This window comes from Phalaenopsis equestris, unplaced genomic scaffold, assembly GCF_001263595.1.
Source record: "Phalaenopsis equestris unplaced genomic scaffold, ASM126359v1 Scaffold223503, whole genome shotgun sequence".
NCBI lineage: Eukaryota > Viridiplantae > Streptophyta > Magnoliopsida > Asparagales > Orchidaceae > Phalaenopsis > Phalaenopsis equestris.
The window spans coordinates 37,158-55,718 of record NW_018241620.1 but is presented as its reverse complement, the minus strand read 5'-3'; the positions used below and the strand labels follow the sequence as shown (position 1 = coordinate 55,718).

Here is an 18,561-nt window from a genome sequence, read left to right as displayed (position 1 = left end):
TTATCTACACAACAGTTTATTATTAAGCAAAATAAATAGATAACCAAACTATCTATGCAGAACACATCTGTTTTTAAACTGTAAAAAATAAATAGATAACCAGCTTATCTACGCAGCAGTTTATTATTAAGCTGCAGCTATCACAAACATACATAAGCCTGTAAAATTGATTAATGTAAGGCCAGCTCATCCACTCACTCACCTAGAGGTGACGATATCCACCTAATCGGATCCGGCTAGGAACCAGCGCTCCCCTGCTCTCGGCCTGCTATATTTTCACTCGCACTAATTGCTATCGATGGCCGCCTTCGCTCCTCCGCCTTGCCACGCTTCTCCTCAGCCCTTGTGCTCTCCTCCTACTCTTATACCTCTTATTCTCCTCTCAGCTTCATCTCTTCATCTCAACCCCAACCGAAAGTCCGAAGCCCAAACATTCTCTCTAGCAGTGCCGCCAGCGACGACTGCTGCTCGCAGGCGACAGAGGTTTCTCCGCCATTGCACCGCTTACATCTATGGGGGAGACCGGACGATCGATACGCAGACCCTCATTGTCTCCGTTAGTGTCATTGCTGCGGTTGCCCTGTCTCTGTTCCTAGGGCTGAAGGTGTTTTATAGCTCTAAATTATGGAATATTTTTATTTTATTGTTTTGGTGATTTATTAGTCTTTTTTTTTGGCAGGGAGATCCCTTGCCTTGCAATAGATGCGGTGGAAATGGTGAGATTTTGCTGCCCTTTTTCTTAGGCTTGTTTATTTGTCTTGAGCTAGCCGGCACAGTATGAATAATGACATTGTCGGGCCTTTATGTACGATGAAAAGAGTTGTTTGAGCAATCATTTTTATGTGCATAGCTAATGCTGAATGTGTAGTACTATTAAGCATTTAATTTAAGAATTTAGTGTTGCCACTTGAGGCGTAGGAGAAATCTTTCATCCTCAGATCAACTCTGGGAGTTGAAATGGATCAGATACTGTAAATAATCTCGAAGGGGAACAACTAATGTAAGCTCTTTACTCAATTATTGATTCGTGACCGAAAGATTGTAAAAATGATCACTTGTAGGTTTTATTTATAGCCTAAGTTGAGGAATTTGGGAATGAAAGGTTGGGAGCTGAAATTTTGATGCGATGGTGATGGCTTTGCTTTAATTATCTTTGAAATTTTTTTGTGACAGCCCGAACTCTCACCCATTGGGGTATTGTCTGCTTTGGCCTAATATCCTCACAGTTTTCACCCTGTTAGTGTAACTTCCCAGGAGGCCACCCATTCTAAGAGTGTTCCAGGATAAACACACTTAACTTTGGAGTTTCTAATAAAATTATAGCATTACACCGAAATGCGCTTTAATATTTAAGAGTTTAGCTTTATTCTAATTAAGGAGTTTCAACAGCCCAAACTCTCACCCCTCGAGATATTATCTGCTTTGGCCTAATGGCCTCTTGTTTTTCCCCGTGGTATAACTTCCCAGGAGGTCACCCATACTAGAAGTGTTCCCGTGCGAGCACGCCTAATTTTGGTATTTCTGACGAAACTCCAACAGTTGCACCAAAAGACGTCTTGATGCTTAAGAGTTTAGTTTCATTTTGCTTAAGTGGTTTCACAATCACCGCACTTAAGAAACTGTGGTCCTCGTCAGTTTTCATGACTCATAAATCATCCACGAGGTAGATATTTCTATCTTTAGACTGGTGTAATACTTTGATACCATTTGTAACGGTCCAAACTCCCACCCGTCAGGATATTGTCCACTTTGGCCTAACGACCTCATGATTTTGCCCTGTTAGTGTAACTTTTTCAGGAGCTCACCCATTATAAGGGTGCTCTAATGCTAGCACACTTAACTTTGGAGTTTTTGACGAAACTCTTAACTGTTACACCATAAGTTGCCTTGATGCTTAAAAGTTTTGCTTCATTCTGCTTAAGAGGATTCACATTTGTATTGAATGCTATTAATGGTTTTGGCTCTCAGTTTTATGAGCTTTCTTGGTCATTGTCATACCAGAGTTAACCCAAACCACAAGTGAATTATAAATTTAATTTCTTAATTTCAAAAGTTACAACTACGAATCCTCAATATAAAACAACACAAACATGCAAAAGTTAAGTGACAACACGACTCTGCAATATGAAAGAAAACATCATAAAGCATATAAACGTCTCTTTAGAGGATAGCGGTAGACCCATAAGGGAAGGAAGGAAGCTGCAACAGTGGTAGAAGGTGGATTGTAGCTGGTGGCTACAACACTAGATGGCGTAGGAGTGATGACAACTTGTTGGAAGGAGGCTGACAATACGTGCTTGCGATGTAGAAGGGCTTAGGAGCGGTGGCGGTGGTGGTGGACTGGACAGCAACAGGAACATGTGTTCGGGGGCTGGACATCAGGCATAAGAGGTTGCAGTGGCTGGGCAACAATAGGAAGAGTAGGCGACGGGCTGGATAGCGGCAGGAACGAGTGTCTTGGGTTGGATAGCAACAGGAACAAGTGTTTAGAGCTGGATAGCAGTAGGAACATCCCCTAGAGGGCCTGGCGGCATCAAGAACTAACCTGGAAGTGGTTTGCGGTAGCAAAGACAAACTCTGGTGGGGCTAGCGGCAACAAAGGCAGGCCTTGAAGTGGCTAAAGATAGCAAGAAGGGAGGGGAACGAGCATAGATAATCACCACCTCGGATGAGTTACAGCCGTAACACCTTCTCGCCGTTAGATACAACCATCGGAAGGGAGAGTCGGCCGCCGGAGCGTCGTCTCATCCGTCGCTTTCAATTCCCCTCGGATGAGTTACAGCCGTAACACCTTCTCGCCGTCAGATACAACCATCAGAAGGGAGAGTCGGCCGCCGGAGCGCCGTGTCATCCATCGCTTTCAATTCCCGTTGTCATGTCGTTGGTTTGGTGTTGTTGTTTGAAAGGAGTCGCCATTCTATTTATCTATTTTATTGTCATAATCTCCAAGTAAATTATTCTTTTGAATCATGTGAAAGATTCTCAGATGTTAATTAACTAGGATAAACAAGGAAATGACTAAAATAGAAAATATGAGAAAAAGAAATTTCAGGATGATTTTCATTAATATAGTTATTATAGAAAAAATGATTTCTCGTATAAAGAAAACCACATAAAAAATTTGGTAACAAGAGATTTTAGGTGTATCACATATTCTGAGTTCTTCTTTCTCCTATAGGAGAGCAAACTCCTATATTTAATTACATCTCATACAGTCAAGACTATCTGAAAAAACTCCTGATTAACGTTAACACTTGTTCTTCTAAGAAATGTCAAGATGAAGGAAAGAAACATCAAATGTTTATTCCTAGGATAATAGATTTCTAAGAATTCGATTCTACCTTAAAGCTTTTGTTTTGTTCACGTCATGTCTTGTCGTTTTGTTTTTGTTTTGTCATTTTATTTGATTTTGTTGTTTGTTTTTTTTTTCATTTGTCATGTCTTGTCATTTTATTTTATTTTGTTCTATTTGTCATGATATGTCGTTTTATTTTTTTTTTGTTATGTTTTTGTTATTTAGTTGTCTGAGGTTCCGTTTCAGGATGTCGTCCTGCAAAACAGAGTTGCACACTTCTATAAAATGCAAAGTAAATCTAAAGCGTAATTTGTTTTATGTCTCCAATGAACCTGTTAAACAGAATACGATTGGCATGAAATCATGTCTAATTTTGTCAATTTAGTTGGTTGAATAATTTTTAAATGACCCGGTCAAGATGTCTATGACTTCGTCTTCCCGGGGCCGCAAAGTATTTAAATCTACTTAGTCTGAAAGTTATTTAACCAGGACTGGAAGATTCTTGTCAATAACTACAGATTGCATCGTTCAAGAAATCTTCGTAGATCTGAACACTGGTGTTCAAGTTGCATTTGGTGATATTTGTTCATTAGGATTCAATTTATGTTTTAATGTCTCATTCGGATGTTAGGGGTTGTAAAATTTTAGGTTGTTTACAATTTATTAGTCGATTAAATTTTGTCATTTTTATCATTTTTGTTGTTTATTTTTGTTTGGGATGACCCGATCTAGATCCTATGGTTCTGTCGTCCCGGGTCATTATGTTTGCGGTATGATTAACCACAAGTAGTTGGAAGATATTCTGTTAGCAACCATGAGTTACCTTCTCCAAATTATCTTCTCAAACCTAGTTATATTTTTATGTTCAAGTTTAAGTTTTAATGTCTTTTAAAGTGAATTTTATGTCGGTGAGTTGATAAATTAAATTTTTATGACGATATCATTTGTTTTGGGTTTAGTTGCAATGGATTATATTTTTGGGTTTAGGTTTTGGTAAAACCTAAGGACTGATATCATTTAAGTTCAATTTAGATAAAACCTAAAGGTTAATGTCATTTAGATTCAATTTAAGCAGAACCTAAAACTGAAGATAATTTTAAGTCCAATTTAGGTGAGACCTAAAATTTGAAGTGATTTAGGTTCAATACAGGCAGAACCTAAAGTTAAAGATTGCTCCAATTTAGGTGAGACCTAAAATTTGAAGTGATTTAGGTTCAATACAGGCAGAACCTAAAGTTAAAGATTGCTTTAGGTCCAATTTAGGTAGGACTTAAGAAGAAACCTAAAGTTGAAGTTAATTTTAAGCCCAATGTCGGTAGGACTTAAAATTTATTTAAGTTCTTTATGAATTGAACTTTAGGTTTGAGTGATTCTAAGTCAAATGTGGGTAGAACTTAGAATTGGGATGATTTTAAGTCCAATGTAGGTAGCACTTTTAAGTTGTTTAGGTCCAATGTGATTAGGACCTAAAGTTGATTTAAGTTCAATATAGATTGAACTTAAAAGTTTAGAGTGTTTAGGTTCAATGTGGTTAGGACCTAAAGTTGATTTAAGTTCAATATAGATTGAACTTAAAAGTTTAGAGTGTTTAGGTTCAATGTGGTTAGGACCTAAAGTTGATTTAAGTTCAATATAAATTGAACTTAAAAGTTTAGAGTATTTAGGTCCAATATGGTTGGGACCTAAGGTTATTTGGTTAAACTTAACTTAGATTCAGTATGAGTTGAGAAACTAAAGTTGTTAGGTTCAAGCTAGGTTGGACCTAAGAATTTTAGGTTAACTTAAAGTTCAATTTTGGGTTGAACCTAAGGTTTAGGTTGACTTAGGTTTAAGTTGAGTTGAACTTGAGTGTTTTGGTTGATTAAGCCTAATGTAAGTAAAGCCTAATGAAGGTTAATTAGGTCTAATTAGGGTTAGACCTAATTGAGGTTCTGGTTGATTAAGCCTAATGTAATGCTTCATGAAGGTTAATTTGGTCTAATTAGGTTAGACCTAATTGAGGTTTATAATGATTAAGCTTAATGTAAGTAAGACTTAATGAGTGTTAATTATGTCTTGAGGTTTAAAATGATTAAGCCTAATGTAAGTAAGGCTTAATGAGTGTTAATTAGGTCTAATTATTAGACCTAATTGAGATTTAAAATGATTAAGCTTAATGTAAGGCTTAATGAGTGTTAATTAGATCTAATTAGGGTTAAGCCTAATGCAAGTAAGGCTTAATGAGTGTGAATTAGGTTTAATTAGAATTAGACCTAATTGAGGTTTAAAATGATTAAGCCTAATGTAAGTAAGGCTTAATGAGGGCTAATTAGGTCTACTTAGGGTTAGACCTAATTGAGGTATAGAGTGATTAAGCCTAATGTAAGTAAGACTTAATGAGTGCTGATTAAGTTTAATTAGGGTTAGACCTAATTGAGGTTTAAAATGATTAAGCCTAATGTAAGTAAGACTTAATGAGTTTTATGATGTTAAACCTAATGTGATTAAGGTCTAACAGAGTTTAATTAGGTCTAGTTGGGTTTAGACCTAAATGTCTCTGTCTGATTTGTCCTGGATTCAGATTAAGTTTAAGTTAATTAGACTTAAATGTCATGTCATTTTAACTTTGAGTCTATGAGTTCAGACTCAATAGTTTGAGAAAATAAGTGGACCCTAATTAGGTTAGGGTTTGGACTCACCCTTTGATATAGACTGAGACTTAGATCTAAGGATTAGGGTCTGGTCAACCCTATATATCATTAAAGGCTAATGTCCAAGCTTAAGGAGATTTAGGGTTTAAAATTGTAATTTTGAATTTTAAAATTTTGACCCTATCAGTAGAAATGTCATTTTAAATTTTTCAATGGCTAGATATTGTCACTTTAGAGTTTTTGTCCCTCTAAATATTTTAACCATTTTCAAATTTAATTTCTAATTTCTTAAAATTTTATAATTATTTTTAAGAATAATTACAAAATTTGATAGAAATTAGAAAATTGGATCCTAGGGAATTTTCCTAGCCTTGGAAAAATCTGGGGATGTTCCTAAGGGCTTAAAAGTTAATCCCTAAAATTTTCAAAATTTTTGGATTTATGAATAATTTTTAATAATTAAATTACTTCAGAGAATAATTAATTAATTAAAAATTAAATACAATTATTAAATTTTGATTTCACTTCAATAATTTTCTCCTCATTTTTCTAAATCCAGGGGTATTTTTATCATATTTTTTGATTTTTCTAAGTCAAGATATGGATTTTTGAAGGTTTTATGTATTTTCTGTAATTAATTAACCTATTTATCCACTTATCTAACGTGGCGTCAGCTCAAACCTAGGAGATGTCGAAATCTCATATGACAGCTTCTGATTTGCGGGCTTATCCACGCAAGCGCTTAGCTGGCCACCTATTTCATTTGTTTCATATGTGGATGAAAGAGCGGTCCAACTTGATTAGGGCTGTCCATTTCCTAAACACGGAAATGGATGGCATCGGTTCATCATCCCAAAGGGAAGTGAACCAAGAGCCGTTCATGGTTTTGACTAAAGATCTCCTTCGATCTTCAACCAAATTTGATGATTTTTGTTTCTAGAGGATCATCTCCTCATGGCGAAGACATTTGTATGAATGATTAGCCATGAAATGAATATCTCCTTCACAATGTCTGAAAACCAAGACGATTTTAGGGTTAGCTACCATACCTTGGCCTCAGTGGATGGAACTTCAATTTGATTGGTTCCAAAGCTTCGCCTTAAGTTCAGCTAGCTTGCTCCCGCTCAATTTGGATTGAAATCAGGTTTGAGTAGGAGTTCAGTGAAAAGGGGTCACAACTTCACTAAACAATGAGTCAGAGCCTATGGGGAAGGCCAATTTCGATTGGAATCTTCTTCTTAGAGCTCAGGGAAGCTTTTAGAAGAATCAATTTGAGGCTTTATTCTGGTTTGTGTCGGACCCGAAATATGCCCTGGATTTGGAGAGTAAAGTTGGAGCATGTCAGTGGAAATCAGGGATTGAAACTATGGGGGTTTAACTCCTTAGGAAAAGGACAACAATTTTTGTCTTGAGTGTTTCAGGGATTAGGCACAGTATGTATGTCTCTTCTCTTGGTAGCTCACGGTTTACCCCTTTTTATAGTCATTAATGGTGGCTATGGAGCTTGGGTTTACTTGGGGAAGAAGGTGGAGACTGTATCATGTATGTGGATAAGTCTCCTGGCAAAGAATTATCATGGATGTAGCTTTCAATGCATTATCCATATGGGATCTCCCTTAGGTTGAAGCTTGGTTTCATGTCTTGACCTCCCTCCATTGGAAGGTTTGGGAGGCGGATAAGGCTGCCCAAGGGTGTCTTGAATCAACCTCACCCATATGATTCATTGATCATTCAATGAATTAAGGGAGGGGATGACACATATCCCTCCTCTTCTTCATTTTTAATGTCTTGCTCATGATGACCCTATTCACGTGTAGGATAGGGTTTAGAGGAGTCTTTCTTTCATTGGAGAAGGGTGGAGGTGAGTGATGACCTCTCATCCTTACTCAAAATATCTTGAGGGAATGACACTTCATTATTCCCTTCATGAAGCCTTCATGATAACCCTTTGTCTTGAGTCAATGGTCATGACTCATGGGTCATTTATGAAGATTAATCATGTCATGGTGTGTTTCATTGGTCATGGGTGACCCATTAACAATTTGTCATATAGTGGATATAGGGTTTAAATGTAAAATATGATTTTTTAGGTGGCCATGGATTTGTATTGCCGTGGGTTTAAACTTTGTATTGCCATGGGTTTAAACCAATATTTTAAAGTTAAATCATAGGTCTAATAATCCTTAATTTCACTCTCTTTAATTAATTAAGAGAATAAAATAATTTGATGAAAAACTAAATTTTGACAAAAAATGGTAATGTTGACCAAGTTTGACCAAGTTGAATATGGTTGACCAGGGTTGACTATGGTTGGCCAATTCAGGTCCAGGGTTGACCAATATGACTTTTTTTTATCATGTCATGGTTGGTTTAGTCATGGGGTCATTGGTTTTAGTGATATGGTTTAAGTTTGACCAAGGTTGACCAAGGTTGATCAAGATTGATCAGGATGGTAAAATTAACCATATGGTGATCATTTAGGTTTGTGGATGACCAAATGGTCAATGTGGTGACCATGAGGTTTAAAATTGACCATTTTGACCAATATTTGGTCAATGAAGTTTATGGTTAACCAATTGGTCCAATTTGACCAATATGGTGTTTGGGTTGACCCACTGGTCCAAGTTGACTAAAGTTAACCAGTTTAACCAAAGTTGACCAATTTGACAAAAATTGACCAATTTGATAAAAGTTGACCAATTGGGTCAATTGCGTGTAGTATTGATCTTATGGTCAATGTGATTTAACTAGATTAGGGTTTGTCATTGCTGATCTGATCATTTTGAGGTGTCATCATGGTTAAAAACCCAAAAGGGGTATACTGAGAGTTAATCCAGTTTTTAGGGTTTTGGGGACCCTAGATAAGTTCAAAGTGGTCAATGTTGATATACCCTTTGCCTTATTGATCATGATGATCATTTTTAGGTCTTTAGGAGTTGTCTGAGACTCCTGAGTCAGAGGGCTACTCAAGAGATGTCTAGTCTATGAGTGTCATTTTAGGTTCTTCACAAAAGTGAGGTCAACAAATGGGGCCCCCAATATATGTGGCATATTGGATAAGTATGCCGCACATATTGGTGTTGACCGAAACGGTCTATATCACCCAAATGAAATTATCAGTTTGTCGGCAGTTTTGAAAAGAAGAATATGATTTTCCCTTGTCAGGTAGTTTATCCTTCGATTTTCAAAGCCTGCTGAGGAGTAGGAGCGTCATGATTTTTGAAGAAGTCATAAAATAGATTATAGGAAGACCATAGTTCTATGTTGGGAAGGTCTTATATCCTACAATAAAAGGGGAGATGACTGCCATGTTCCATTGAAGTTCTTATATTATTTCTTGTAGATTTCAAATGTTAGCTTTGGAAGAGAAATGCTATGTGACTCACATCTTATTCCAAAGAAAGAAGCTAAAGGACTGCCATGATTCCGTGTCAAGAAGGTCTTACATCCGATAGCAAAAAGAAAGTAGATGTCGCAATCCATTTAAGGAGGTCTTACATTACTTTTCAAAGATGTCAAATGTCGGAAGGTCTTACATCCGATAGCAAAAAGAAAGTAGATTTCGTAATCCATTTAAGGAGGTCTTACATTACTTTTCCAAGATGTCAAATGTCGGTATTTGTTGTCGGTATTTGTCAGTTTTGGGAAGGAATGCTATGCGACTTACATTCTATCCCAAAGAAAGAAGCTAAAGGACTGCCATGATTCCCTGTCAGGAAGGTCTTACATACGATAGCTAAAAAAAAGTAGATGCCATGATCCATTTAAGGAGGCCTTACACTACTTTTCAAAGATGTCAAATGTCGGAATTTGTCAGTTTTGGGAAGGAATGCTATGCGACTTACATCCTATCCCAAATGAATAATTATAGGAAAGTCATATCTCCGTGTCAGGAAGGTCTTATATCCAATAGTTAGAAAGAGAGTAGATGTCATAATCCATTTAAGGAGTTTTTATACTGCAAGCCAGAGATGTTAAATGTCGATGTCTGTCGCTTTTGAGAAGGAATGCTATGCGACTTACAGCCTATTCCTAAAGAATAACTATAGGAAAGCCATATCTCCGTGTCAGGAAGGTCTTATATCCAATAGTTAGAAAGGGAATAGTGTCATAATCCATTTAAGGAGGTCTTATACTACAACCTATAAATGTCAAATGTCGATGTATGTCGGTTTTGAGAAGGAATGATATGCAACTTACATTCTATCCCAAAGGAATAACTATAAGAAAGTCATATGTCCGTGTCAAGGTCTTATATCCAATAGTTAGAAAGAGAGTAGATGTCATAATCCATTTAAGGAGAACATTATTAATCAGAGATGTCAAATGTCGATATGTCTATGAAAGACATACAAAGAGAAATGTATTGTTTCAAGGTTTCCGTTGGGGATTTTGATTTTATGAGTTGAAATTGCCATTTTAAAGCTGTGTCGATGTTCATTTTGGCTTTTCTGGACCTGCACAAGCATCGTCAATACCTTGAGATTTTGTCTTTTACAACAAAACTAGAGTTTTATTTCACCACAAAAGATACATAGGATGTCAATAATATATTACACATCAAACATCATGTCAAGCTGTCATATTCATCTTTTGTCATATCAGTAATCTCGAACACTACTAGACCATCCATGGACATCCTGCACTCCTAGATACTTTTGGAAGTAAATTCTGTTGAGTATAACTCAGGTGCTCAGACATTCATAGGGTCATGCAATCCTTCGAGTTCAGGCAGAGGTTGGTATCCAACTGGACGCTTGTTAGGGCGCCTCCGTTATAATGTTATTGTGATTCGTTGTCTGCTCACACTTGGTATGCAGTGATTCACTACGTCAGCTCCATTTCCCTGTAACACTGATCCTTGTGGGAGGGGAATCTGATAAAAACCACGGAATTCTCCTGGGCCCACTATCCGTATTTCTTGTCCATACAAAATTGAACATCTGTTCAGTAAGGATAGTGTACATAAGGGTCTTTCGAAATCATGGCTGTCAATATGAGGTGGGATACAATCTCCATCTTCATAGATATTGATGATACAACTATCTGGAATGCAACTGGATGACATTATGTCCCAAGCCACCAATTGTTTGATAATTTGCATAATCACCATAGGCATCGGGCCTACTTGTTCATGTTGTAAGATCCTTGGAGCGTTTTCGTCTTCATCCTTAGCATAGTATAACAACATCCATACTCGACGATAGCTGTTTGTTCATCTTCATCGAAGACTTTAGTGAACAAGTGGATACCTTCAAGTATGAACATGCCTATATTGTTTAAAATAATATCGTTTGATAGTCTGAATACGCCTCAGCTCTTCTTTAGAAATAATTTGTCTGTCAATTGGTTCATCTGAAGTTGTGAGGTCGAGAACCGATGCATACGGACTCAGAGCGAAGACAATTCTTTCTTTTGCTTCTTCTTCTTCAAGGTCAAAATTTTCAACTCCTAAAACAGGATATACCTCACTAGTTGTGTATTTAGGAATTGGAAACTGAAATTGCTCTTCATCTTCGTCCATGTGATCCATGTCTTGTTGTTCATTTTCTTCAAGTCTTTTAAGTCTTTTGTTTTGGTTTCGTCTTTGAGTCTAAGTCAATCCTGACGTAATCTTATTGACTCCAGCAACGGACGCCTCTACAATCCCCTGTGCCGCAGTGACTACTATCGATTTCAGTTTTCCAGTGTCAAGTTTTTGTTTTTGTTCTGTCGATTTCATTTTTTCCTTAGCGACATGTCGTTGTCGGGTTTTAAATTCCAGCACAGGTGACTTCCCCTCTGCTTCTTCTATATTATTATTAACGATATTAAGATCACTAAGTTCAATTATATTTTCAAAAGCTTCATTAAAAAATTTATCAAAATAACTCACCCACTTATTTTGAATATCTTTTTCTAAGAAAATCACTTTTTGATTTTCATTTATAATACACTTACTTTAATTTAATCTTTAATTTTCTTTTTCCTTTGTTTGATCGTACAACTAACACTCTTAGATAAAATCAAGACGACTCAGAAATTCATCAATGAATATCCAAAGCTCTTGGGGCAATGTCAATTGGAAAAGTGGTCAGATATGACAGTTGATGAAGATGATAATATCAAAAAAATGCTGCAGTTATGAGTAGGGGTGTAAACAAGTTGAGTTGAGTTTGATCCATCCTCGGCTTGAGCTTGAGCTCAATTAATTTTATCGAATTCGTGCTTAAGCATTTGAGTTCTATCCGACTTGTTTTTTATAAAAGAGAGAAAATAATATTAATCTAAGGTAAAATGACAAATAAAATGAATAATTAGAAGATAAATAATAAGAAATCGCTTAATATACAATAATTAGAAGATAAATAATAAGAAATCACTTAATATACAATAAAAAAAATGTTATTTTTAAAATTTTTTAATACTTTAAAGATATATTTATATCAATATTTTTTTAAACAAGTCAGCTCACGAGCAAATGAGTCGAGTTGGGGCTAGCTTGACCTTGACTTGTTAGCTCATCGAGCTCAGTTCACAAGCCATTTATCGAGCTGAGCTTGAGTCGGCTTAGGAGTCAGTTTAACTTACACCCCTAGTTATGGGTACCTGCTGATTCTGATTTGAGATAGGAAATCCTACATGAAGCTCATCACCCATGCTGCACAATTCATGCAGACAACACAAAAATATACAATGATTTGAAGTTGATGTTCTGGTGGCCTGGCAGGGAAAACGATGTTGCTGAATTTGTTAAATTATCAGGTTTGTCAGATTGTAAAGTATAATGATTGCCTATACTCGGATGAAAATGGGAAGATTATGTTATGAATTTTGTTATGGGTTTCCTTGATCTAGGTAGTGTCACGATAGTATTTGAGTCATTATTGGCAGATTAACGCAGTCAGCTTTTTTTTTGCCAATTTGACAGACAAATTTTGTGGAAAACTTGGTCAGCTTGTATGTCAAAGAAATTATCAAATTGCACTGTGCTCTAAAGTCATCGTTTCTGACAGAGATGGAACATTCACATCGAGGTTGTTGAAAGTCATTCAACATGATTTGGGTACACAGTTCCACTCTAGCATAACATTTCATGCCCAAACTAATGAATAATCAGAAAAATATTCATGTATAGGAAGATTTGTTAAGGCTTTGTGTTTTCAATCTTGGTGTCAATTGGAAAGATTACATTTCAAATATCGAGTTTGCCTACAATAATAGCCATCAATCTAGTAGTAAAATAACTACTTAAGAAACACTATATAGCAGGAAATGAAAAAATCCATTAAATTGGGTTAAAGTGGGTGAACGCCAAATATTATGTTCTTAGTTAGTTGATGAAGCTACAGAGAAAATTCGGTTAATCAGAGACAGATTGAAAGTTGCTCTGGATCGATCATAGAAATACTATGACTCAAAACACAAAGTGATAAAATTTGAAATTGATGATTTAGGGTCTGTTTGGGGCAGCTGCAGCTTATCCACTTTATCCTGATCAGTTGTTGATTGTTGGGGTTTGGGGTTGAAAGGGAGCCGAGCTTGAGCGAGCTCAGCTGGGCTCGTGTTCAGCTCGTTCGAAACTCGCTAGTGTTCGAAATCGACTCGTGTTCGAAATGGTTTGTGAACAGTGTGTTCGTGTTCGACTCGAATAAAATTTTTCTATTCATGTTCGGCTTGAAATTGGCTCGTTAGAATATTAAATTTTTATAATAATTATTATTTTTTAAAAAATAAAATAATTTTATCTAAAAATTTTTTAAGAGCAAATTTCATACAAAAGTTTAAGAAATTTATTAACTAAAAAAAATGATTAACTAAAAAAACTTGACAAGAGCAAAATTGAATACAAAATTTTACACTAAAAATATTAATATTATTTTACAAAAAAATATAAAGTAAGAACCAATTTATTACAAATTTTAAAACGTACAAACTAAACAAGTGTACAAAAAATACAAATAAAATCTCAAATAAAAATTAAAATCTAAAAAATAATTGTATTGAACATTTCATTATTCTTATGATTTACTTAAACCTGAAAAAAATAAAAAAAGTACATTAAATTTAAACTATGATTTTAAATTAATTCCTTTCAATCTTGGTGTCAATTGGAAAGATTACATTTCAATGATCGAGTTTGCCTACAATAATAGCCATCAATCCAGTAGTAAAATAATACTTAAGAAACACTATATAGAGGAAATGAAAAAATCCATTAAATTGGGTTAAAGTGGGTGAACACCAAATATTATGTTCTTAGTTAGTTGATGAAGCTACAGAGAAAATTCGGTTAATCAGAGACAGATTGAAAGTTGCTCTGGATCGATCATAGAAATACTATGACTCAAAACACAAAGTGATAAAATTTGAAATTGATGATTTAGGGTCTGTTTGGGGCAGCTGCAGCTTATCCACTTTATCCTGATCAGTTGTTGATCAGCAGTTGATTCTGATAAGCGTGCTGACTATTTGGGATTAGGGTTGTAAACGAGCCGAGCTTGAGCGAGCTCAGCTGGGCTCGTGTTCAGCTCGTTCGAAACTCGCTAGTGTTCGAAATCGACTCGTGTTCGAAATGGTTTGTGAACAGTGTGTTCGTGTTCGACTCGAATAAAATTTTTCTATTCATGTTCGGCTTGAAATTGGCTCGTTAGAATATTAAATTTTTATAATAATTATTATTTTTTAAAAAATAAAATAATTTTATCTAAAAATTTTTTAAGAGCAAATTTCATACAAAAGTTCAAGAAATTTATTAACTAAAAAAAATGATTAACTAAAAAAACTTGACAAGAGCAAAATTGAATACAAAATTTTACACTAAAAATATTAATATTATTTTACAAAAAAATATAAAGTAAGAACCAATTTATTACAAATTTTAAAACGTACAAACTAAACAAGTGTACAAAAAATACAAATAAAATCTCAAATAAAAATTAAAATCTAAAAATTAACTGTATTGAACATTTCATTATTCTTATGATTTACATAAATCTGAAAAAAATAAAAAAAAAGTACATTAAATTTAAATAATGATTTTAAATTAATTCCTCGATCTTTATGATCGACGATCCAATCAATAATGATTAAACTGATACTAGAGACGGAGAATGATGGGGGAGGTTCGGAAATGGAGGATCCGTCGCCGAGAATTCTTCCGATGAACTGAAATGGAGCAGGATGTTTTGCCGGTTCAGAAAGAGACATTAGAAATCAAATTAATAATGAAATTGAATATTTACGTATATACAACTCAATTCCTATGTATTTACATATCTAACAATTAAACTTGTGAATAAATTCTTACCTTTACGACAGTCACTGACATCACAGTTGCCGCTAATAGCCATCTCAATAAAAAAGAAAAAAAAATTTAAGCTATGAAAGATAATTATAATAATAACATAAATTGATAATTAACAAAGTTAAAGCTAACTGTTAATGAAGACAGTTGATTCGACTTAAAATAGCTCCTATTATTAAATTAAAATGAAAACAATTATATCATCATACTTGTTGTAATGGTATTTACTATGTAACAAAGAATAAGGTTTATTTGAAAATTATTTCTTTTAACAGTAAATTAAATAATTTCAATTTGATAGCTTTAGACATCCTGTAGGTCAAACAACATAAAAATATTTTTATTAAAACCATATCATAAAACAAAAGCTTAGGATTATACAATAATTAGTGGATGACACACACAAGCAAAAGAGAGAGAAAAGGCTAAGTGTTTCAATCCAATAAAACTCACTTTTCTCCAATAATATTTTTGTCCCTCCAATCTCTTACCATTCAATTCTTCCTATATATCAACTTCCTCATAATTTGAACCTTGGTTTTAGCCACTTTATCCTTTTTCTTATCTTTTTGAAGCGACTTTAAAAAAAAATCTATATTGAACCCTGGTGATGCCCATATAGGATAAACCTATAACAAATTTCAATATAAATTTTTGAATAAGGTGACTGTTGATAGGAAAGCTAAAAATATTCATGAATGTTAAAGCACAACAAAGAGTCATGTTTTTTTCTCAACGAAGATGCAACCTCATTAAAAATGGATTATAAGACACATGTAAAATCAATATGGTAATTGTCATTATGTGGGAAGAGAAGCATAATTCCTTTCTAGCGGAATTATTGGACCACTTTTACCGCCATTCTCCTCTAGGTGAGCAAATTGCCTTCTCAATTGATCAAAAGCACTGCATGATTGAGATAAAGCATCAGCAATAGATACACAATGACTAATTCAACATATTGAATAAAAATGTTATATAAGCACAAAAATAACCTAGGATAAATGAAATTTGTTCTTTTAGTTCCATTGATGTAATCTCTGAAAAACCGTTGAAGATAAGAGCAAAGTAAATATTCTTTTTTTCTTATTCTTTTCTTTCTTCGCCATTAATTTGTTTTAATTTTCTTTCTAATTTGACATTCTTACCAGCTTCTTTACCTCTATTTTAGTGGATTCCTACTCTCGTTGCATTGGTTTCAGTAGCTGTGAGCTCTTCGTACTAGAGTCTACTTCCTACCTTCCAATTGTGCTATTTGGCTTCTACATTGGTTGACACTCTAATATTATGTTGAAAGTCATTTTATACACTCTAAGCTATTTTCTGGGAACACTTCATTATAATTGTTTGATTTAACATTTAAACAATATTATCAAACATGAACATCAAAAGAAATTAAAACTTAGTAATTATACCTGCTGCGAAGCATCTTGGAGCAAAATTCTTCCTCTTGTTATGATTCTAAACTGACCTAGCCCACCATGGACTGCGTTGGAAAAAAAAAACATGTAATAGCACATTTTGAAATTCATCTGTATATTGAAATGCACATTTTCATGCATACATTAGAATGGTGTGCAAATCTTTAAGAGAAATTTACATACCTAACACAATTCTTATGTATTATATAAATACATTAGAATTGTGCCGTAAAGTTCTTGTCGCTTGTGCATCTTGGAGGGCTTTGTCATGTCCCGCTTTTCTTATTGGATGACCCATAACAAATCTATTTGAAGGAAAGAAATGAGGATCAGGATTATGATTATTTTTCACAAAAATAAAAGTTAGAATCTTGCTTTGCAATAGTTGTGAAGTCGGAATCCCAAAGTCATCTTTTCCAATTTGTTCATTGCTGAAAACTGTTTGAGGCCAGATAGAACAGCAGTATCCCAACAAGAGGCACTAAACAACACAACAAACTTGTGTTGCTTCCAAAAGTAAGAGTAAGAATAATCATCTTAGACAGCTTTTTATATTCTTATCTTAAAATGGTTGCAAACTTATGCTGTCTTCCAAATTAAGAGTAAGAATAATTATCTTAGACAATTTTTTTATATTTTTATCTTAAAATAGTTGCAAACTTGTGTAGTCTTCCAAAATTAAGAGTAAGAATAATCTTTGTAGACAATTTTTTATAATATTATCTTAAAATGGTTGCAAACTTGTATTGCCTTTCAAAATTAAAAAAAATGAATAATTTGAAATGAAAAGACATCTACATGAATAAACATCTTTCATTGCATCTTTTCCGTGCCATACAAATTTCTCAAAAAGAACTTTGCACACATCAGTGGAAGATAATTTCAACTTCAAAGAATCCAAATTAAGATAGTTGCATAACACCCATAAGATAATTGCAGTTGCAGAAGTGCTGTAGAGGAAACAATCTATTTTAAAAAGTTAAAAAAAGCAAATATGATTAACCATCATGGAATATTTAAAAACACAATAAAACACCTTCATGAATAAAAATGTTTAACAATTAGCAAGCATAAAAGTTCAGTAATGAAATTTCAACAAAAATATAATCTCATGCATGAATAAAAACATATAACAAGCGTAAAGTTCCCACAAAACATCTTCAGTTTGCATAAATAAAAGCTTATAACAAACATAAAGTTCAACAATACAAGTTCAGATATTTCCCACACCAAAAAATAAATACATCTCCCATCAACAAAGCTTGCCCAAATTTTAATTAGAAGTGCCAACATCTAGTGGTCGAATCAAGATGTTTGAACCTTCTATCAATTTACTCGGGTAAATTCACCTGAAGTTATTCATCTTCCATTAATTCTTGCTGACACAAAAGATATATAAAAAAATAAAATAAGTGATAAGAACATAAGTTGAAAAGGTAAACATATACTGAAAACTAATTATTGAGAGAAATTACCAAAAGAGTTTTAAAACTACTTGTGGAAGATCTAATCCAACTGGAAGAACATATTAATGAATTTTTCGTATTTGCCAAAAGTGAACTTCTATAATTATTAACTAGTCCACCATGGGTACTAAATGCTGATTTCAAAGCAACTATTTTTATTGGAATTGATAATATATTCTTAGTTATTTTGGACAAACAATAATACTTGAGAGTGTTTAACTTTCACAACTCAAGAATATTAATTTTTTCAATATTATTGGCCAAATAAAGTCCTTCCTCAATTTAGACTTGTAGATTTGATTTTGATAGTTGAATAGAATCAGATGAAACAGCAAAATCAGTAAATGGGAGCATGCAATCAAAACCTTCTGAATTAACAGAATCACTGTGCAACTTTGATAAAACATTGTCACTCGTAGAACTGGAACTAGTAACATCATTTGCATAATTATTGTAAATTTCC

At 34.2% G+C, this 18,561-nt stretch overlaps 1 protein-coding gene across 3 annotated transcripts in view; it reads left to right on the top strand.

Annotated features, from left to right (window-relative positions):
- Positions 1 to 203: 203 nt before the first annotated feature.
- Positions 204 to 18,561, top strand: part of LOC110037693 — a 38,605-nt gene continuing 20,247 nt past the window's right edge. For all 3 annotated transcript variants that reach the window (XM_020742397.1, XM_020742398.1, XM_020742396.1), the window contains exons 1-2: positions 204 to 604; positions 680 to 716. In XM_020742397.1, coding sequence (XP_020598056.1) covers positions 299 to 604; positions 680 to 716 — 343 coding nt within the window. In that variant the 5' untranslated portion in view covers positions 204 to 298. The remainder of the gene's footprint in view (positions 605 to 679; positions 717 to 18,561) is intronic.